Here is a 22,735-nt window from a genome sequence, read left to right as displayed (position 1 = left end):
GGGGGGCCAAGGGGGGAAGAGAGGGGAAGAGAAATACAAGGGAAGGAGGAAAGAAATGGGTGGGAGAAAGGGAGAGGGAAGAAACAGAGAGAAAAAAGAAATCCAGGGGAAAGATGGGAAAGGAAGAGAAGAGAGAAATAGAACGGGGGAGCAAGGAAGAAATAGAAAACGGAAATACAGGGGAAGGGGGAAAGAAAGATGGAGGAGGGAAGGAAGAATTCAAAGAGTAAAGCAGAGAAACTGGAAGAGAACACGCTGGTGGGTGACTGCAGTCAGATTTCAAATCACTCACTGAATGCGCTCTGTAAGAAATCCTTCTCTTTCCCTGCATTCCAGACATGCACAGTAATTTTTTTTTCTTTGAATATAGACAAAATAAGCCATCTCGTTATAAAAATACTATACATAGATAATTTGTCCAGATAAATTTGAAATAATGGTTCAAACCACGTTGGTTTTGGCTGCGCTGTGGAGTGCAGTGAGTGAAAATGAAACACTGAGCATACATTCCTTATTTTAACAAGCAACACAAGGGCGAGGCTGGTTTTGTCTGAAAGTCATGACTGTGATGAATGATAGCCGGACAACACTGAGTATCCCATGCCAGTTTTAAAGGGCTCTGTTGTAACTGCCTAATACACCCCTCATTCTCCAGTATCCTGTGTGCAAGGAGGCTGCTTTGTGCAGAGCACACCCTAAAAGATACAGTTTTCTCTCTGTACTGCTCTTAAAACAAACCCTCTTGTAAAACCCCACTGTTGAGGATCAGAACAAGCAATCAGCTGTTCACACTGGTGGTGGTGTACTTGATGGACCTCTTTTATGTAATAAAATTGATGGTTTTGTGTCCTGGGAAGGAAAATGTGATTATATTTCTATTAGAGGCAAGCCCTGGGATAGGGGAATCCAGTGGCTGAGCGAGGGTGTTAAAAGCAAACACAAGGGCACCTCTCCACTCCACTGTAAGGTCATGGCATCTGCCAAACCAGAAGCGAAGCCTGACAGCTTTAACAAGATGTCCATTAGTCCAAGGAGAGTGGAACGCTTTAAAGACCTTGGAAAATCCACACTGAGGAGGCCAATATTTGAGATTGTCAGGATACATGAGATGAGCAGGACTCCATTAGCGTTGCGATATTTTGCAAACATAACAGCAGTGGTATCCATCAGGGTCTGCAGATTTATTAATGGAAAAAAATTACATCACAGACAAGTATGTGCTGGCGCTGAAATTCTGCAGGAAAATGAAAAAAAAACACTGGTGCAACCAAGGTGATCCTCTCCAGCAAATCAGACCTCCTGGGAAAAGCTCTCAGGTGTGTTGCCACATCTGAGCAGTGTTAAGACAGGGCTCAGGAGACTGTTGGTGGTGTCCATGTGTATTTTGCCTGGATGAAATTCCTTACTGTTATTCTGTCTCTTCAAGTCAGCAGGGTCATTATTTGCATCAGCAGAGCACTGGCCCTTTGGGAGCCTTGTTTAGCTTTGTCATGTCTAGCCTGGAGTTTGTAGTCCCACAGCAAAGCCAGAACTGATTAGTGTCTTCCCAGTTAGTCCAAAAAAGAGATCCATGGGCTTGGGTTGGCCAAGGAGAATACTGTGGGGCTTCCAAGCCAAGCTTTAGGAGGACTGGAGAAAAAAAATCCCACAACAGCAGCAGCCCTTGATCGTTTTTACCAACAGCAATGTAATATGTTTTTTTTCTGAAGAAAGCTTATTGGTTGGCTTCATCTTGCCAAAAGCCCTTAATGAGTTATTGGCCTCCTCTAATCACCTTGGCATGCCATGAGAGATAGTTTTCCATTTGTGAATTTTTCACAGGTCACTAAGGATGCCACTTCGGGGAGCTCGAGGTCTCAGTGTTGGATTGCTTTTAGGGTTGAGGAAGAATCTTCCCTTGGAGGGAGTTTTCCAAAGGTTAACCTCAGGGTTGATTTCATTTAGCATTTTCATCTGCACCCAGGCACAAGTAGGACAGCACTAATGAAATAAGCCAGTGACACTTTAACACAGTGTTAAAGTGTCACCAAAAAAGGAGGGTAAAGTCGTGCAAGAGGTTAAGGACTTGAGAAACAAGCGGAGTGAAATCAAGCAGACAGCCAATACTGTGCCAAAGGCTAAATTTATGATCTCACCAACTGTTAATAAGGGAAAAGGAGGAAGTTCTGGGGTCACAAACTGGCCCTGGGTTGGTTGCGTGCCACCGCCACAACAGAAACACCAAAACATTGCATTTAATGTTGAGAGCACTTCGAGAAAGGGTCATTGCACAGCCATCTGCAAGACCTTACCTAAAATGGTGCCTGCAAGTCTGCTTTTCCATAATAAAAAGAAATCACACTTGAATACTTGTGGAGAGAACAACTCCTAGGATAAGCAGCAGAAGGACTTTACTGAGATGAGAAGGGGTTGGCTTGTCTGTTCAAAGTCCATCTCTCTTCTATAAAGTCCTTTGGAGATAAGCGGGATGGGGATGATGCTAAGTAAATCTTAAAGCTAAGGCAGCACAAGAGCATACAGCTAAACAGACCATATATCATTCTAGTCTGGATACCACAGATTTCTTGCCAAATTTCTGAACATGGGCCCCAGAAGAGGTCGTGAGTGGGTATGTCAAGTCTGTGGTAAGCACTACGCTGAGGGTCTGTCTGCCTTAGCAAGCACTGGTCCAAACACTGCAGGCTTTTCACCCTGCCAGGAAATCTGGGACAGGGGTGTCCATCCCAGCTGACACTCAGTGACCCCAGAGAGGTTGTTCTTGTCCCATCCATGCTCCTGCTTGGAGGGCACCAGCCAGCCTTCACCCAGACCAACACGTGCACGTTCTGTGTGAGTGTGCCAGGCAGGGAGCTCACCTGCAGTGTGCCATCCACGACTGAGCTCACTGAGAGCAGCCCATCTCAGGCAAAAATGGGAACCCACTCAAGGCAGCCTCTGTGCACCTAATCTAATTAGCAGTAGCACGCCATGGCTGAGTGTTTCAGCACAACAAAGTGAAGCCAGCTCCACAGCAGCTGGGGTGGTGGGGAGCCAAACCCATCCCAGGCTGTCTCCCAAAGCCGGATGGTCATGGTCTGTTGTTTGCTCTCTCTGCTCCTATCTGCTATTCCCAGCCTGCCACAGCGCCTCTGAGCTCCAAATTTGGCTGCTTCTCCTGTGGCTTCCGCCCTTGATGTGTAAAAAAAGCTACATTTTAAGAGAGCCCCATGCTATTTTCAGAAGAAAAGACATCTAGTCTCTTCCACCTAGTCTAAAAACACTCTTTGTTCCCTACCTCAAGTGCTGTGGGCCTAAAACCTATTCCAGGCTGTGGGATGCCTTGCATCCCCTCTGCCTGCACTCCAGGTGGAATGCAGGCGAGAGATCAATGTACATATTTAATTTGGGAATACAGGCTCTACATCTGTCCAAAAGCATCGTCTGAACTAGTAAATCCTTCAGCCAGACAAAACTGGGCTGGCTTCGATGTAAACAATGCATTACATCAGCTGGAGCAGCTGAGGAACTAACCCTGCTTTAGGATTCACTTTAGGATTAATATATCAAAGCATTCCTGCTGCCGTGGTGTCGGCGTCCTCACCCCACTGACAGCCCGGAGACACGGGAGTGAGGAATCACATGGCCTTGATACAAGTTTCCCTGTGTTTTTCCTGCTCCATGCTGTGTGGCCTCATCCACTCCCATCCCAAATGTTGCAGTGTGAAGCTGAGCCACATTTTCCAATCAGGCCCTCCAGATTTTCTGAAACGCCAGTTGTTTTGGACTGGCGTAAAACATAGCCATAACACATGGATTAAAAACAACCAATTGTTTGCAAAAGACTAAGTGCTTGCACTAATTAGTCATAGTGTTCTGTAAAATGCCATATGAACATGCTTTTGGAAGAGCTTTTGGGAAACCACATCACAGTTAAAATTCCCTCAGCTGGAGCGGAAGAGGGGAAGGAGGTGCTGTTTATTGTCCCCATGGAAATCTATCCAGCTTCATCCAAGGCACAAACCAGAGGAAAACCATCCCTCTTCTCAAGCACAGAAAGCTGTGCCCTGCTTCAAACCACCTTTCATTCTTGTCAGGGAAGAGGTATTTTCCACTCACCTATTTTACAGCAAAGTGAAAAATGGCCAGGCCTATTCTCAGGGAATGCTTCCAACCACTTGGCATCAGACAGAAGAGCACCTGTGTGATGTCTCGCGGTTCTGCTTTATGATCTGAAGCCGTGCAGCCCTACCCCACCTCCTGTCACCTCTCCATCTCTCCTGTCACCTCTCCATCTCTCCTGCCACACAGAACAGCAGCGAACCAGCTAACAATTCCTGGCTTACCTAAAGCCATGCTGGTGCTAAACGGTTTCACATTCCAGCTGGGATAATCACCAGCAGGGCAGGAAGGCAGGTCATTATAGTTTCCTGAAATAAAGGACTTTGCCTAAACTGGGAAGTGAAAGATGATACTGGTAACAAAACATTAGAGGAAATGGAGACAAAACATCTGAGATGATACAGTGTGTTAGAGCTGGTGCATCGGATTTTAAATCATAACACATTTTTCTGGCATCCACAGCATTCCTGGTTTTCCATGCAGAGTGACTGATGAATGGCATATGGGGCTGACTCACCTGCCCAGTGCCTCGCTGGGAATCCCAACCCAGTTCATCCATCCCAGCCCTGCAGCAGGTACTGTGCTCTGCCATTTTCCTGCTAGCTTTTCCTCAGCTTTAATTATTGCAGCACTAAAACCCCTCTGATCCTTCCCAATAGGAATGTGAAGGGATCAGCTCCTCTTCTCTCCATCAACAAAGAGCCAAAACAGTCAGGCACACATTGTCAAATTCTCCAGTTTTTAGTTTTCCCTCCTATTTTAGCAACAATTATAAGAATAATTTTCCTCCCTCTGACCACCGTGAGTTGCTGCAGAACCCTTTTGTTTCAGCTTCTGCAAGAACAGTAAATAAAAAAAACAGTAAGTAGATAAAGCATGGAATACCCCAAACTGGACAGAAAGCAAAACATTTTGCATCTAGAAACTACCAATTTCCACAGCCAGCTGAACAACTTGTCAAGGATCATGCTGGAAAAAAGATGCCAGAGACAGGAGTAGAATGGACTCTGCCACCAAATCTCTGCTTTTCTTTCCTCTTGCCTTCTGCCTTTCCTATCTGTGCCTTTCCCTAAGGACAGCTGCTCAATATATTACAGGGTTTCCAGCCTTAAGCTATGGAGGTCTGGGCACTGCTAGGAGGAGGCACCTCCCCAGGGGCTGACAGGCACCGCCTTTGTTGCTCAACTTCCATTTCTGCAGAGGTTTTCATCCTCTCTGACCTTGGAGCTGTGGTGGCAGAGAGGAAAGGCAGGAAAGACATTTCTCTGCTTGGCCTCTTTTGGGGAAGCTACTAGGTTAAGTTTCTGAAACATCCAGAGTGCATTAGTGGTTCAGCTCAACTAATTAGAAATTCCCAAAATAATTTTTAATACCTTTTTCAATTATAAAAGGAGTTGTTCGAGGTAACAGCAGATAATGGTGTCGTCCCCCCCACCCCCAGGCATCTCTGTTCCTTCCAAGTTTATTGGCAACAGATGACTCATTTCACCTCTGCCCAAGATGACTGCTTTACAACTCTTCCAGCAGCATCTGGCCTTAAACGAGGTTACTCAGGCTCAAACTGATGAAATAATTTCTATTCTTGTGCCTATACGGACCATGCCTGTAACACACAGTGCCTGAGACTAAAACCCAACTGAAAACCAGCCAAACATTTAGACGTGACCTGAAAAGGCAAAACCGTGCTGTGGCCGCAGGCCTGGCTGCCATGGAGAGGCAAAACCTGGCATAAAATGCCCTGTGAAGTTTTCTGGGCTAGGCATCCCCAAAGCCGGGTGGGGACTTCAGGGAAGCTAAGCTCATATTCACACCCACATGAGCTTTTCAAGTCTGTGCTAGACAGCATTGCTTAAATATTTCTCTTTCCATGCACAGGCAAAACATTTTCAGTTGCATTGGATACAGCTGCCTCACAAACACAGAGATGATGAAGCGCTTCTGGGGGAGATTATTGAGCAACTTTTGGCTCTCAGGGAGTTCCTCCATAGCCCTTGGCTTGGAAAGGTACCACCTACAGCCATTTTTAGCCTGGCTTCCTAAGGGAACATGTGTGATCACTCTACCAGTCCCACATTAAAAGCTGAAGCCAGCTGGCCAGTTGCCACCAAGTTTTCCTCAGAGGTCAAGGTCCGTCCCAAATGTGATATCCCCATTGGCAAAAAAGCAGCACATGGAGCTCAGGCAGATACCAGACCCTGCACGTGGAAGAGAGTGCTTAAATGCTTTAATCATGTGAAATGCTGCCAAACCTGCACCTTGTCAGATAAGGATGTCTCTTGTTTCTCTGAACCATTTCCTCCATTTCCATGGCCCTTGGGAGCTGGCTTTTCCTTTGAAGTCGGGTACCCAACCTAGAGCCAAAGGTCTCTGTGTGGCAGCTCTCCTGGCAAGGTGGGCTGGACTCGTGCAGGGGGATCCTCCTGGCCAAGGTCCGCTGAGAAATGAGAACGTGAAGTTTGAGATAAGCAAACTGTTCAATGCAGACATCTTTACTCGGGCAAGCCACATACATTTACTTGTCACCCAAGCTGCACTTTGCTTATTAGACATATGGCAAGAACCTCAGCACATACCTCAAGGCTATTTATTGTGACCTGTCAGGTGCAATTTCAGAGGTAAAAACAATCTCACCTGTCTCTTCAAGTGCTAATGCTGTAGGAAAGCCTTTCTTGTGGTTCACACTTGTATTCTTTTTGTAATTTAATGCCACCAGACTTCAAATGTTTATTGTAGTCAGTAGTTATTTTCCCTCCTCGGTCTTTAACACATGCTAATGTTCACCATCACTTATCATCTGGGAGCTATTAGTATTAAGTTTGTTTAATGTTTCCACGCCAATCTCTGGAGTGTTTTAGCAACGTTAATAATTAATGCAGGAAGACGAGCATTTTAGAGGCCTGAAGCAGTTCAGGGCAGGCTCACAGTTTTGAGCCACAGTGTAAATGATCTGTTCACCATTACAGCTCCACCAATCCTTAAAATGTGTCTCAACTTTTTATCTTTTTAACAGTGAGGACCTCAATCTTCTTTTCATTAGCAAAGGCACAACCCTTGCTCCTCTCAAAACAAAAAGAACTTTTAATGCTGCATGGCGGTGGTAACAGACCTTGCCTGTGTGATCACCAGTGGAATACCCTGGGTTTTCATTACTTCATCACACACAGAAAAGGAGAAACAGCAAAGACCAGGACACTTCAAGTATTGCCATCCTGTGATTTAACCCCTTAGCCATATGAAAACCACCACACAAACAAGAGAAAGCACGTTTAACAGCACAGGTATGGCAAACAGTTTTGAGAACATCATTTGCTGTGACCTCTGGATGAATTGATTATTTTGAATTTATTTTGCTGACCACGGTTTCAGGTGCGTGTTCTTGAAAAATTAAGAAATGAGAGTGTTTCAGATAGAAACTGACCCATCAGGAACAATTTAGTAGTATTCAGGGACCTCAGAGGACCAAAAATGCTGAAGATGAGCATAGTATCAGAGCAGTACAAAGTCTAAGCCTCATTTCTACAGCGTGGGAGCTTTGATAGCAATCAGACCTCCTGAGCTGGTCTGCCTGCACAGGGAACGCCAGGGACTACATGGAATCCATGTGGATGAGCCCAAGGAGAGGGGGAGAAACAAGTCAGAGGAGAAAAAAAACTCTTCCCACAGGCAGACAGCAAGCAAGTGACAAAGCTGATGTTTCTGTCTCTGTGTTCAGCTCAGGGCTGTGCCTTCATTGCCAGACTGCTGCCTTTCCCACACAACAACTCTTCCCTAAGCAAGGGAAGGTTTATAGTGCCCACATCGATGCTTCCTCACAGCAGTCACAGTCAGGGAGAATCAAGTGCTACACAACCACTGAAAAAGAACCCTCCAGGAGTTTCTCAACTGCCCCACAAAGATCTGTGTGCTTGTGCCTCCTTTAACTCAGAAAAAGGAGGAAGGAGAGGCATCCTGCTCAAAGTTATGCAGCAGGCAGAGCCAGAAATACAAGATTATTGGAATTATTCTTGCATGCTTAGCCTAGAACTTTTATTTTGACCTCCTCTGGAATTTTTGTGAAAAAAGTTAAAAATCAAATAAAAAGGCTGAGGTGGAGCAGTGGGGGAAGGCCTACAAGGTGTGTTTGATCCACACCACTCCCGTGGCCAGACCCATCCTCCAAATTCTCATGGTGCAATTACATCAGGTGGCTGTAAAATGAAATGCAGTGCCTAAACATCAGAAAAACAACCCATGGCCAGTTATTACCAGCAAAATTTATTTCCAGCGAAGAGCCCTCCACTGCACAAGCACAGCAAGATGCATCCCTAGGTTTGTGCAGGATGCGCCAGGTGCTCTACTCATCTGGTACCACAGTGTCTATTTGCAAACCACTCACCACTGAAGGGGTCTGATCCTCAGCATCCTGCATATTTTCCCTCAGAAGAAGCAGGCAAGCAGACAGAAAAACATCTGGTTCCCTGGCACTGCAACAGTGCTTATCAGAGAGGTTCACATTCAGGCTGTTTGGAGAACAAAGAGCAAGAGAAGCTTGGCTGTGCATCCGCACTTCTGCCAGGAGACCTCTGTCCGTCTCTCATGGACTGGTGTCTGTTTGGCTCAGAAATGAGGCTGGGCAGCAGCATCCTTCGCTGTCTCAAAAGGTAGATGAGCTGTGCCCTCTAGTGGGGTCTGCCTCAGCAGGAGCTGCAGAGGAGCCTTCCAGGGGAGGCTGTCCCAGCCCACGCGAGGGACACACTCCCCTGGGCTCTGCAGGCCTCCAGGGCATTTACACCAGCCAGGCCATGGCACTTTGTTTGGGCACCTCCTCCCCACCTTCTTCTTTTATAAAAGCCCTTCACAAAGGCCTCTGAGTTGTGACACCTGCTCGGGCAGAGGAGGCTGGTATGAAAATAACAGAGCAGCACAAACTGGGAATAAAGATTCTCTTAGCCCTGACAAAGCCATCCTTTCATAAGGCTTCAAAGCCTCCCAGCCTTTTTTTTTTCTACTAAAAATCGGATTCTCAGTTTAGATGCATGATACTACCAGAGCCTGTAGGTCCAAACCAGCAGGTAAATTCATTGATGCGGGCAAGGATTCCTGCTGCAGCAACCCCAGCCCAAAGTTGCTCAGGCCTTCCAAAATCCTGAATAATCTTCCTACCCCCTTGGTGTACCAGTGCAACTGTGCACAGGGTCACAGAGGACTGACTAATCCAAAGCCCTAGAGAAAAAAAAAAAAAAAAAAAAAAAAAAAGGAAAAAAAAGGCTTTAAGTCAGTTCTTCTGGGAAACAAGTTATAAGAAAGGAGTGGGAGCATATTAAACTGCTTCTGGACTGGAAAAACTATATATATTCCTAGAAACTGTGTTCAAAGGACCCCCAAATCCAGCTCTAGCCTCTGCAGAGCTGATGGGAAGGACCTGGGAATGTAAACATGGCTTTTCATCACTGAAATGGGAAGTAATGGAACTGCAGTGCTTAGGCCTTGGGAGTCACAAGACACGTTTTTAATTTCAAAACTAGGATGATATTGTTTTTAAGCTTTCTTGTAGGACTTCTGCTTTTCACCCTGTTCCCTATAACCATTAGGACTAGATTTTGTTAAGTCTGTTTCACTTTCAGATCTCTTACTTGAAGGAAAGACACTGACTATGAGGAGTAACAGAAACACAGAATTATTGTCATTCAGATGTTTAATTATCAGATCTTCCCATTCTCACTCCAGACCTGTTATCCCAATGCAGTCTCACATGCTGTGACTTCTCTCTCAAGATATTGGACAAGAGCAGCCTCCTTCAAGACAGTGAGCCCCAGCTTCCTGGGGTAACCAGCTATTACCTTAATTAACAGGCAGTAAAATGCTCACTTTTTGCTCACTTTGTACCTCCCAAACTCAGGAGCAGCTGCTTTGCAGCTGAAGAATTTTGCCAGAGAAGCGGGCACATCTCCTTTGCAATCCCAAGCCCGGGATATCTGAGCCTGTACCTGGCACGAGACCAAAGCCATGTCTAATGTTCATCAGCAGAAATTGCCATGTTATAAAAACCCGGAGAGGACAGATCCCGTGTGTGCCGTGACTTCAGCCACACCCAGCCCTCCCCGATCCTCAAACCTGGGGGGATCCGAGGGGGTCTTACCCCCATCTCCTTGGTAGCTGGGATGCTCTTGGACCCCAAGACATGGGGAAAGCCCCACCCACCCACCCATTCATCCGTCTATCTGTCCGCCCATCCACCCACCCACCCACCGCCCAGTCCCAGCGTGGGAAGCGGGGAGGGAAGGACGAAGGCAGGGATGGAGGGGTGCGGAGGATGGCCACGGTGACAACAGCCTCTCGCCGTCTTGCCTGGCTGCCAGACCTTAGACCCGGTGTCAGGTCTAAGGTTCACTGCTCTCGGCCTGCCTCTCTCACCTTTGACACCGCTCCCGGAGCCGCTGCTTTCGCTTTTAGCTGCTGCCGGCACGGAGGGGCTGGAACACACGGATGGGGCCGGCACCCTGTCACCCCTGACACACGGACTGGAGCCCCGGCGGGACAGAGAGGCTTCGGGAAGGTAAAGGCGTCCTCCGCTCAGGAATTCCCCACCGGGCAGGGGAATCCCCCAGCCCCACCCGCCCTCTCCAAGGTGCCTTTCCCAGGCGAGCTCCGGAAATCTTCCCATCCTCACGGCACACGAAGGGTGCCACGGTCCTCAGTGACTCCTGCCCAAGAGGAGAGGTTTTAGGAATCCCTGTGCCCTACCCCCATCCTCCCAGAGCTGTTGTTGAAGGGCTCAGCAGAGCTCTGGGTCTCTTATTGCAGCCTTACTTCCCCGCGTGGTTAATGATCCTCATTCCCTTCCCCTTCGCTTTGAGGGGAGCTGCTTCTTCTGAGATCATTGCCGTGTCCATCTAACATTTACACATTATGTCTTTGCAGTTGGGATTTCTGTATCCCCTGGTAACCCTGGCTTAAGTGAACTTTCTGAGTGGCCACTCTCTTATTTTAGCCAGAGCTTAAGCACGTAGGAGGAGGCTCCCAAAAGCAGAGGAGAGCTTCGAGCTGAATGCTAGAAATTAACTGGGGAGGTAGGTGCCTGACAACTGTCTTGTATGTGTGGGGAGGAAAAGTTAAGTGTCTAAACCTGAAAGAACCTGAAATATTGTGTCCAAAACCTGCAGGGGTAAATACTGCAGACTTACACAGTTAAGTGTTGAAGTCCTGTAATTTTTTTGAGGTGCTTAGTAATTTTTGTTCTGGTTCACTCTTCCACCCCTTTGCAGAAGATCAGCAAATGGCTTTAATGGTATTAGGACCTAAAAAAGCTTAGACATCATTACACTTAACATTAATTTCCCAGGAAGCTAAACAGGGTTTTAAATAAGACTTCTGAGTGACTCCATCCCCAAAGACATGCCTGACTTTTCTTTTACTACTGCTTTCCTTTGGAAATAAAAGGCTTATCCCCTGACAACAAATACACCAGGATCCCTCCAGCCCAGGTTAAAGATGCTGAAGACAATTTCCTGGGTGCAGCAATGTTTAATCCTCCTTTAGGAAGTGAGCAACAATTGGTGTTGTGGCTGTTTGGGAACTCACCTTCAAGACAAGTGTAGGATCAAGCAAGCCTGCCCCTAACATCTGTGCTAGACACAGCTGCCACAAAATACTAAGCTGTACCTGGAGGCTAAATCCACCAGCAGGGTTTTTACAGCTGATTGAAGATAAATTGGTTTGTTTTCTCTGACTACACTGGATCTGAGCAGGTTGAGCTTTCCCTGCCCCTCAGCGTGGCCTCTTGGCAGAAGGAGAGGACCAGCACCACCTCGGCTGTTGCTCTCCAAATTGATGACAGTAGATAGCTGGATGCTTTTCCCACAGTCCCTTATCCAGGTAATGTAGGGTTTTACTCTGTACTCTCCTTTTCCAACAAAAAAAGAGGACAAAGCCCTCGCCATTTCCTGTTAAATCCTGTTTTCCATTAAATCAGAACAAAGCCACTTGTTTTTCTTCCTTGCCATCCTCCTCAGGTGGGAAGGGAGCCTCACCCTCTGCCCCTTAACATGGGGAAAAAATTGTTTCAAGTGAGCAAAAACTCATTGCAGTAAATCTCAGGTGAGTTTTGTTCCAGCATCAACCCACCTTTCTAAGGTTGAACAGAGAGCAGCAGAGGGAAATGATGAGAAACTGTGTTTAATACAGACAAGCTTGGGTAGTTTTCAAGCAGTTTCCTGTTTCCTTAGAGGGTTTTATGGGTTATCGCTGACAATAACTGCCCAGAATGGATGACAGTCTTGTTTCCAGCCTACAAAGAGGAAAATGTATGTAATCAATACCCTCAAGAGCACATTCGTGCCGTGCCACAGGGCTTATCTTTTCCTTCCTTGAAAAATAAGACTAACTAGCTGTTCTGCACAAACTATGGTCCTGCTCTTCATCACAGGGCTGCATGAGCTGGGGGAGATGATGTTACTTGTTGTTTTTTAAGGGGATTAAAGCCCGTCTCACCCAGCAGAAAAACTACTCGGATCTAAAGATATAGACCTGGGTTCAGCCAAGGAACGCTCTTAATGACAGCCTTAATGAAGAATTAAAGCTCTGGAGCCTGCCAGATTGCAGAGGGAGGACAGACAAAATAAAGGAGCCACGTGGGATGAGCAGCTCTCAGGAACAAGGGGCTTTTGTCAGGGGAGGGAATGCAGGGAGCTGCAGGAGCAGGGAGCTGGAGGAGCTCCACCGCTGCTGCTGCTGTAGGTGTCTTTATAAAGGTACTTCTTGCTTCCACAGTCAAATCCCTGAGGCTCAGGTAGAAATTGCACCAACTCTTCATCATAATTCTTGCAGATCCCTGCTGTCTGCCTCACCAGGGCTTTATTCCATTTTGGGGGGAATCTCTTCACTCCAGCAGAGCTCGCCCTGGCATCCTGCTCAGCCCAACACCCCGTGAACTTCCCTCTCTCCTTTACAACTGTCCACATGAGCTGAGTATTTTTGGAGGAGGAGCTCTGTGAGGAGGAACCAGGGCAAAGCAGGGCAAAGTGTTGTTTGCTGCCCTGCACTGGCAGCTCCCACCCAGCAGCGGGGCAGTGGCACTTCCTTGGCCCAGGGCTGGGAGGAGGGGACACACGTGTCACCCAGGAGGGCTCCCACCGACCAAGGCTCTGCAGCTGCTCTCTTCCATCAGGTTTGAGGCAATCCCTGTTACTGGGTCTGTGTTTCCTGCCATCCCTGGGCACAGCAGGGTGGTCTGTCACACTCTGGGGTGACATGGGGGTGGCGCTCCAGGGGCTTGGTTTGGCTGGGGCTCTTTTCCCAGGGTGCAGGAGCATTTGCCACCTGCTCTGTGTGGTGCTGCTCCAGCCAGGGTTTCTCGCTCCTGAGGCTCTCCTGATGTAACTCCTAACCAGGATGGATGTGGGACATCAGCCTAAGCTCTTCACCAGGACTCTGGGGAAGGAGGTGTCCGGGAGAGCGAAGCACAGCCAGAAGGGATTTCCCTCTGCCTGGAAATTCCTCCAGCTCCTCCCTGTTAAAGGAGATGCAGCAATCTCCTTGCCTACATCCAAGGAGGCTGCTGGCATCAGGTTTCTTCCTAAACATCTCCACCTTCTGGTCACAGCTGACCGTGGCAGATGCCTTGATGCATTAAATCTGCAGTTTATGATATGAATGATTTTGATTTTATTCCAGCCTATTTCGGAGTTAACCCCACCTGCCCAGCTGCCACTCAGGAGCTGCTGCAGAGGTTCAGCTGATCCTGGGATCACTGGCAGGTGCCCACTGAGCAGAACTGGTTTCCTTGCAGGACATGGCACAGACAGAGACACTGGGTACATCCCCAGAGGGACCCCGTCCCTCCTACATGTACAAGGTGGTGCTGCTGGGCAGCATGTCCGTGGGCAAGTCCAGCCTGGCCTACAGATACGTGAAGAATGACTTCAGGGAGCTGCTGCCCACCGTGGGATGTGAGTGAGTGGCTCCAACAGCTCCATGGCTCTGGACAAGAGACCAGGACTGGAGCACTTCCCTGCAGCAGGGTGGGATGCAGGGGAGCTGCTTGCTCCACCCTGCAGGAGCACAGACCCACTTTGGAGCATGGTGCAGATTTGCCCAAAAGCCAGAACCTCCCCCTTCACCCCTCTGCATTTCCAGCCCATTTCCAGCAGCAGGCCACAAGCAAAGCCACATCCACATCGCACAGGTCTGGCTTTGTGCTGCATTTTAGAGGCAGGTGAGCAGCAGAATAATGAGTAAACTGTGCAGTCCATCTGCTCTTTGTATGCTGTGCTGCCTTCCCAGCTATTCAGACACCCCAGGAGGGTCTCTTAGAAAGGTTTGCATTAAAGATCACACAGTTTCAATCCCCCCTGCCCAGGTCCCACAGCACCTAGACTTTATGTCTATTTATTCTACGAGCTGCACCTGGGTTTTGCCTTAAGCAGGCACAGCAGGTACAGAGGCTGTGATCCCACCTGTAACTGAAGAGCCAGCTGGTGGAGCAGAGCAAAGTGGAGCTTCTCCTCTCATTCCTCTGCTTGTGAACCAGCCGTCTGCTCCCTGAAGGAAAAGGTGGAGGCTTCCCTGCAGTGGGAGCCCTTTCCATGGATATTCCCATTCACAGCTCTGACCCACCAGTGAGGTCTCTCTTGCTGGGGGCATTCTGCAAAGTTCAGAGTTATGCAGCATCAAACCTCGTGTCATCCACCCAAATCTATAGCCAGGAAGGGCCACCTCAGCCCAGTGCCAGTGGAGTCCCCCCTGGATTCTGTGCATTAGAACATCAGTAACAGCCTCAGGGCAGGGGATCTGAGCTCCCTGCTCTTGCTCCAAGTGAACACACACCCTGCATCTTGCCTGCAGGCTCCTTCTTCACACAGATACTGGACCTGGACGAGGCCACTGTCAAGTTTGAGATCTGGGACACGGCGGGCCAGGAGAAGTACCAGAGTGTCTGTCACCTCTACTACCGGGATGCCCACGCTGCCCTCCTCGTTTATGACATTGCTAACAAGGTGAGGCCCCTGGCAGGACCGTGCCACCACCCAGGGGTGGTTTCTGCTGCCGTGAATCCCATCCAAGGGTGATTTATCCCTCAATGTGTTTGAGGGCTGCTGACCTGTTTTCCTGAGAGGGGCAATCAGAACCTCCCCACCCTCTTTGGTTTGGAGCCACCCAGCTGGTTTGGTCTGAGACAAAGGGAATAAATCAAAACCTGATCACTGGGTGGTTTTGTCTCCATCTCTCCAGCAAACATTCAGCAGAGCAAAGCTGTGGCTGGAGGAGCTGGAGAAGAAATTCCTGCCTGATGAAATCGTGATTGCTCTGGTGGGCAACAAGACAGACCTTGCTGCTGAGCGAGAGGTCACCACTGAGGTGAGTGCCTGGGGTTCCCTCATCACCCCTCACAGAAAGATCTGGGATATAGCCAAGGAAAATTTCCAGGGAAATCCAAGCATTTAAGAGGTTTTCAGACACCTCTGAAGTCCCTGTACATGGAATCCACCATAAAACTGAACAAGCAGCCCCAGAGGGGGCAGGGGAATAATTGTGCTTGTTTCTCTTAGGCGGGGGAAGACTTTGCACGAACAAAAGGCCTCCTGTTCATGGAGACATCTGCAAAATCCAACCACCAAGTGAATGATATCTTCATGGCCATAGGTGAGTTATGGGATGGCTCTAGGTGAGAGCAGAGGCAGGTGAACCATGGCCCCAGCTCCTTAAATGCTCAGCCCCTTCATTGCTCCTACTTGTCACTGAGATGTTCCTCCCAGCCAGTCCAGCCTGTGCCACCCCTTGAGGCAGAAGGATGAACAGATCCATCCTGAGATATTCCAGTGTCAGGGAGGGCTTTCAGGCCTTCTGTGGGCCCAGAGCCACAATTTTATTTTGCATTGATATCGAATCTAGTAGTGTGTTGGTGCTGTTTGTGAGGGTCCCAGGACAAGGGAAGAGATGAATCTGACTATATTTCTTAGAAGGCTGATTTATTATATTATGATATTATATTAAAAGAAATTGTATACTAAAACTATACTAAACAATAGAGAGAAAGGATACACCAGAAAGCTAGAAAAGAATGAATAATAAAAACCTGTGACAGACCAGAGAGTCCGACACAGCTGGACTGGGATTGGCCATTAAGGAAAAACAATTCACATGGAACCAATCAAAGATGCACCTGCCACATTCCAAAGCAGCAAAACCCAGGGAGAAAGCGATCAGATAATATTGTTTTTCTTTTCCTCTGAGGCTTCTCATCTTCCCAGGAGAAAAAATCCTGGCGAAGGGATTTTTCATAAAATACCACAGTGCCAGCAGTGCAATGGTGTCCCCAGCTCAGCTGTTCAGGGAACTGCGGGATGGTGCCCTGGGGTGGGACACCGGGTGGCCATGGCATCCCAGCCACTGGCAGGAGAAAAGAGCCCTTCTTTGCCTTGTGTTTCCTCCTAGTCCAAGAACTCCTGAGGAGGGAAAAAGAGAAGGCACCCAGGCCATCCCCACATGGGAGGTCGACCGTGGACCTGAGTGCGAGTGGGGCGAGGACGAGGTGCTGCCGGAGCTGAGGACGTGGCACTGCACTCACAGGGCTGGAGCCCACCTCCATCAGGGACAGTGACAGAGCAGGGGGGCTCAGAGCTGCAGGGACAGCTCAGCCTGACCACCCTCCCTCTCAAAGCCCACTCAGAGCCCTCCTCAGTACACGGGGCAGAGATGAATCTGACTATATTTCTTAGAAGGCTGATTTATTATATTATGATATTATGTTAAAAGAAATTGTATACTAAAACTATACTAAACAATAGAGAGAAAGGATACACCAGAAAGCTAGAAAAGAATGAATAATAAAAACCTGTGACAGACCAGAGAGTCCGACACAGCTGGACTGGGATTGGCCATTAAGGAAAAACAATTCACATGGAACCAATCAAAGATGCACCTGCCACATTCCAAAGCAGCAAAACCCAGGGAGAAAGCGATCAGATAATATTGTTTTTCTTTTCCTCTGAGGCTTCTCATCTTCCCAGGAGAAAAAATCCTGGCGAAGGGATTTTTCATAAAATACCACAGTGCCAGCAGTGCAATGGTGTCCCCAGCTCAGCTGTTCAGGGAACTGCGGGATGGTGCCCTGGGGTGGGACACCGGGTGGCCATGGCATCCCAGCCACTGGCAGGAGAAAAGAGCCCTTCTTTGCCTTGTGTTTCCTCCTAGTCCAAGAACTCCTGAGGAGGGAAAAAGAGAAGGCACCCAGGCCATCCCCACATGGGAGGTCGACCGTGGACCTGAGTGCGAGCGGGGCGAGGACGAGGTGCTGCCGGAGCTGAGGACGTGGCACTGCACTCACAGGGCTGGAGCCCACCTCCATCAGGGACAGTGACAGAGCAGGGGGGCTCAGAGCTGCAGGGACAGCTCAGCCTGACCACCCTCCCTCTCAAAGCCCACTCAGAGCCCTCCTCGGTACACGGGGCCTCTTCAAACCTTTAGCTCCATCTTTAGCTGGGAGACAAAGCACAGGGAAAAGCACAGCCTGCCAGGAACACTGCCACTAACCCTCACTGGTGACATCCCCCAACCCCCAGCTGTCACCTCCTCCATCTCCCTTTCCCTCTGAAAAGGGAGGGTTTAATTTCCCAAAGCAAAGATCCTGGTGGTTTTGCACCCAGTCTGTGAATAAAGTGTATTTTTTTCCCCTGTCCTGCATGTCAGCCTGTAGGGAGCCACAGGAAGCCTGGGGGTGGCAGGGACCAGGGCCAGTGCTCTCCTCACCCCATCCACCCCATTACAGGGGTTACAGCCCATCCTTGGGGGCAATCACTGAGACAGAACGGAGCCGAATCACATGTGTGGTGTCACAGTGCCCCGTGCCTTGCTGGCCTCCCCTTTACACAGTTATGAGTCCACTGTGGGAGCTCCCCTTGGCTGGAAGAGGAGAAAAACCCACCCGTGCCCTCTCCAGATGCAGCAGCACTCACCCTGTCTGCAGGGCAGTGATCTCTGAGGTTTTGGGGCATGGCAGCGGAGTGGACAGAGCATCACATTGTCCCCAGGCGGTTCTGACCCCACAGAAATGGTGGGGCTATTTCTGTCCCCAGCTCATGGAAATGAAGGTGTCGGGTGCATCCCTGGGAGCTGGCACTCCCAGGGGATACCCCTGGGAAAGGGGTCCCTCTGTGATTATTTTTGGGGTGTTTCTTGGGGTGTGAGTGGATAAACGTGAGAGGCAAGGGCTGTGACACTGGCAGGGCAGGCAGAAACCCAAGGTGGCCGTGCAGATTTAGGGGTGGCTCCCCCCACGCTGCAGTTTGGAACAGAGAGCCTGGGACACAGGGGTGAGAGGAGAAGGGATTTTATTGCCAGCTGCAGTTCAGGGGTTCAGCTCCAGCCGGGGAGGGTGGGGAGCTGCGCAGCCCCGCTGCCCCGGCCCGCCGGGCGCGCTGCCCCCGCCCAGGGCTTGTCGCCTCCCGAAGCGCCCCACGGGCCGGATCCCGCGGCCCGTGTACCACGAGGGGTCGATGTCCGGGTCTGAGGGAAAAGCCGAGAGCCCGTCAGGGAGGTTGGAGGGTATGCAAGGGGACGAGGCATTGCGCCCACCAGTGAAGGGATGGGAACACCAGGGGAGCAGGGGAGGGGGATGAGGAGGATCAAAGCTGTAGCAATTCTCTTTCAAAGCAGACCTGTGCTCCTGCACAGTGACAGCAGCTCCTCACCCCCCAAGTGCAGCTGAGCCGGGGGATGCAGAGGGGGCTGGAGGCAGGGGGTGGCTGGGGACAGTCCCTTACTCATGTTCTCCTTACTCCTGATTTCCATGGAGCGCTCCAGGACGCGGCCGTGGGTGGCGGGCAGGGTCAGGCAGACGAGCAGCAGCCACAGGAGGCAGGCGACCCCCAGCTTCATCCTGAGCACTCTCAGGCCGCTGTGACTTGGCTGTGAAGTCTCCTGAGCCCTGCTGAAGGCTCCGATGTGGCTGCAGGAGAGAAGGGATTTGGCTGTTGGTGTGTGTCCCCATCACAGCATCCCCGGGCCAGCGGCAAAGGGCTTGGGGACAGCACCAGAACAAACCAGGGGTTTGCTGCGGCTGACACCTCTGGGGAAAATTTTGCCTCCAAACATGAGCTGCACAAACCTCATCGTCATTAAAATAGGTTTTGGTCCTAGCCTAGTGCCTTAGGTCAGGCCTGATCTTCTCTGGGACCCCCAGTAAACCTGTGGGACCCCAGAGCCCAAGGGATGGGGACCAGCACCAAAATGCTGGCTGGCTGCAGAGCCACAGGTGGGTGGATGGATGGATGGATGGATGGATGGATGGATGGATGGATGGATGGATGGATGGATGGATGGATGACCACCTCTGCACCCTTAGCATCCACCCCTGGCCGCGGCTGCTGAAGTGACAACCCGGGAACACCCTGTGCCACACTTCAGGGCGCTGAGGCGTTGAGCAGGGGCGGGCTGGGTGAGGGGCTGGGTCTCTGCAGCCACCCAGCCTGGGGAACAGGGCGGGGGAGCCGAGCGGGAGAGGGAGGCAGGGAGAGGCAGGACACGGCGGGGCTGCGGGGCCGCTCCATTTCCAGCCACTTTTGCGAAGGAAAAGTTCGCAGCGTGCTGAGCAGGAGACACCCCGAGCTCCCTGCAGCTCAGGTTTGCCGCGGCCACCAACTTTTTTCTCCCTCCCATCCCCACCAGCCGGCTGGACGGACGCGAGGACAGACACACGGAGAGGCAAAGCAGCGCTCGGGAATTACCGAGAGCATCACGGCAGGCGGAGGAAAGCGTCGCTCCCGGGCGGGGGCCGCACTTACCGGGGCCAGGCGAGCAGAGGTGGCCGGCTGCTGTCCCCTGAGCCAGGTGGCGGCTGTGTGAGCCGGAGTCCCCTCCGCTCGCCGCTTTTATCGCCGCTTCCCTGCTGATGTCAGAGGCGAGCCCCGGCGGGGACCGAGCCGGGGCATCTCCCCTCCCCGCTGTCCCCTCTCATCAAATCAGCACCGGGATTGTCGTGAGTCAGAAGGGACCAGCATTCTATCTGACGCTGGTTGAGGGAGATAGTTTGGGAATATGTTAATGCCCGTCCTCGACGCGGGGTTATTTCGGACAAGGGGAAGTTTTCTGCTCATTCACTTGCTGCCGGGGTCGGTGTGTGCTGCTGCCCTGACTGCTGTAACTGCACCGCAGGATTCACTCCGGTACCACCACCCCCTCCCCTCCACTCTCCCCCCCAAAAAAACCCTGCTTTAGGGAAAGCAGAACACTAAACACAGAGACCAGGGGAAGGCAATGTGCCGGTTCACACGGGCTGTCAGGAACAGGCTTGTTCTCTGGGCATGAGGGGTACAGATCCCCGGCCCCCTGCTCCCATTTAAAATTAATTTTAAAGATTTCTGATGTTTATTCTGCTGGATGTGACACTGGAGGAGCCAGCCTGGGGCTCCAGCGTGAGGGTCAGTTGGTGTCCGGACAGACAGAAGTGGGACATCCCAAAACAGGGACATCTCTGTGCTGGCAGGACAGTGAAGAGACCGTCACCAGCGGGGTGTGGGCAGGGGAAGGTCTCTGTCTGCCACCCCAAAGTGGCGTGGCTTTGCCCTGGGACAGATCTCCGTCTCAGGCAGTGCCCATCTCCCCTGCCTGAGCACAGCCTGTGCTGGAGAGAGGTGGCAGGAGCAGCGTGGCTCACAGGGGACTGCCACAGGTGTGCAGCAAACCAGGGAAAGGGCTGAAGAGAGGAGAACCTGCCCCAGCGTGGGCTTCAGCCAGGGAAATCCCCACCCCGGGCTCAGCAGGCCTCTCTCCACCCCAGGGTTGCTGCTGCTATTTAATACAGGTTTAAAGCAATCCCTTGATGCTGTGGGCTCGTGTTTCTTGTGGCTTCAGCTGCCAGACTGGGTTCAGGGTTTCCATGCAAGTTGGAGCAGTGCCTTTATTTCAGGGTTAGCCCCTCCCCAGCACCAGCCTGGGCATCCCCTTTGCCTACCCAGTGGCTTCTCCTCCGGGCACCACTGACCCACACCAGCACACTTGTGGCCCTGTGGCCAGTGTCTGGCCGGTGTCTGGCCATCCTGATGTGCACCCTCTGCCCCCACCTGGCTTCAGTGCTGCTGGTTCAGCTCCTGCCTGCTCCACCTGGCCAGCTTTAAAGCCAGGAGTGCACAGGATGGTTAAAGAAATGGATACGGAGCTGCTGGAGCAAGCCCAGAAGAGGCCATGAAGGTGCTCTGAGGGCTGGAGCCAGGCTGGGAGAGCTGGGGCTGCTCACCTGGAGGAGAGAAGGCTCTGAGAAGATCTCAGAGCCCTCCCTGTGCTTAAAGGGGCTCCAGGAGAGCTGGAGAGGGACTTGAGGACAAGGGATGGATGGACAGGACACAGGGAATGGCTTCCCACTGCCAGAGGGCAGGGTTAGATGGGATATTGAGAAGGATTTCCTCCCTGTGAGGGCAGGGAGGCCCTGGCACAGGGTGCCCAGAAAATTGTGGCTGCCCCTGGATCCCTGGAAGTGTCCAAGGCCAGGCTGGACAGAGCTTGGAGCAGTCTGGACTGGTGGAAGGCATCCCTGGCCTTGGCAGGGGGTGTGAGCAGAGGGGCTTTGAGGTCCCTTCCAAGCCCAGCCATTCTGGGATTCCATGGGAGGAGAAAGGAGCCTTTGCTCGAGTGCGCTGAAAAAACAGACACTGGGAAATGGGTGGGTGGTTCTGGAGGCAGAATTGGCTTTATTGCATGATTTAGTGAACATTTATTACAGGCAAATGGGTCAGGAAACCAGCAAAGAACAACGTGGGTGGCTACTGAATGATGCCTTGGTGTGCACTGCTGAGGTTCCCCACAAGGATTCCTCCACAGGGTCAGGTGTGGAAGGACTGGAGTCATGGCTGGAACCAGACAAGCAAGAGATGGGGCTGGGTGAAGGCTGAACCCTGGTGCAAGAAGGGTGGGTGCAAACCCTTTGGATGGTCTTGCTGAAGCTCCCTTTTTCCAGCCCAGGAGCTGCCATCCCAGCACAGCACAGGCTGGATCCAGTGAAGGCGCAGTGTCTGGGAGAGTTTCTGCCACAGCAGAGGTTTGCACTTACCCTGTTGAGCTTCAGGCCACAAGGATTTAATTTTAAAATAAGAAACTGGCCTTGTTTCCAGCTGGGAAGCCCAGCCTGTGGACTCACAATACTCTCTGGGATGACCACAGGACCAATTCCTACACAGTCAGCAGCCTCTACTCCTAGCAAAGCCAAACAAATGTTACTTGCATGAGAACTCACCCTACTGCTCATAATTAAAGTGGTTTTAGCTCAGATGCTCAGGAATTGCCTAAAATGATCTAGCCTGGGTGGCCATGGAGGGGAAACTCTGCACTGGTCTGATGTCCTGCTCCAGCTGTGAGTGATCCTCCCCACTTTGCCCATCGGGGAGGGAGGGAAGGAGGGAAGGAAGGGAGTGGGGGCTGTACAGGACAGGGACAGAACAAAAAACCTCCTCCAAAGTGACCTGCAAGAGAAAGCAACCCTCTGCCCATCCTGATGCTCTGCTCATGGGTATGGGGCTGGTACTGATCCACTGGGATCAGTGGAAAGTTGAATATTGGAGGAAAACAAACGTCTTGGGGGAGCTGGGGGGAGGCTGACACCAGGGCCCAGGGCTACTGCAGCTCCCAAAGGTCATCACAGCCCTGAAAAAGGATGGGGTGGCCCTAAGAG

At 50.9% G+C, this 22,735-nt stretch overlaps 1 protein-coding gene across 1 annotated transcript; it reads left to right on the top strand.

Annotated features, from left to right (window-relative positions):
- The first annotated feature begins 13,141 nt into the window (after positions 1 to 13,141).
- Positions 13,142 to 16,622, top strand: RAB17 (RAB17, member RAS oncogene family). Its single transcript, XM_041411746.1, has 6 exons — positions 13,142 to 13,243; positions 13,865 to 14,024; positions 14,920 to 15,071; positions 15,307 to 15,432; positions 15,624 to 15,717; positions 16,510 to 16,622. Exons 2-6 carry the CDS (start codon positions 13,868 to 13,870, stop codon positions 16,620 to 16,622), a joined length of 642 nt encoding a protein of 213 aa, XP_041267680.1. The 5' UTR covers positions 13,142 to 13,243; positions 13,865 to 13,867.
- The last annotated feature ends 6,113 nt before the right edge of the window (positions 16,623 to 22,735 follow it).

Source organism: Onychostruthus taczanowskii, unplaced genomic scaffold (assembly GCF_017590055.1).
Source record: "Onychostruthus taczanowskii isolate IOZ18803 unplaced genomic scaffold, ASM1759005v1 scaffold37, whole genome shotgun sequence".
NCBI lineage: Eukaryota > Metazoa > Chordata > Aves > Passeriformes > Passeridae > Onychostruthus > Onychostruthus taczanowskii.
Note: the sequence above shows the minus strand (reverse complement) of the source record. Positions and strands in the feature narration are given on the sequence as shown.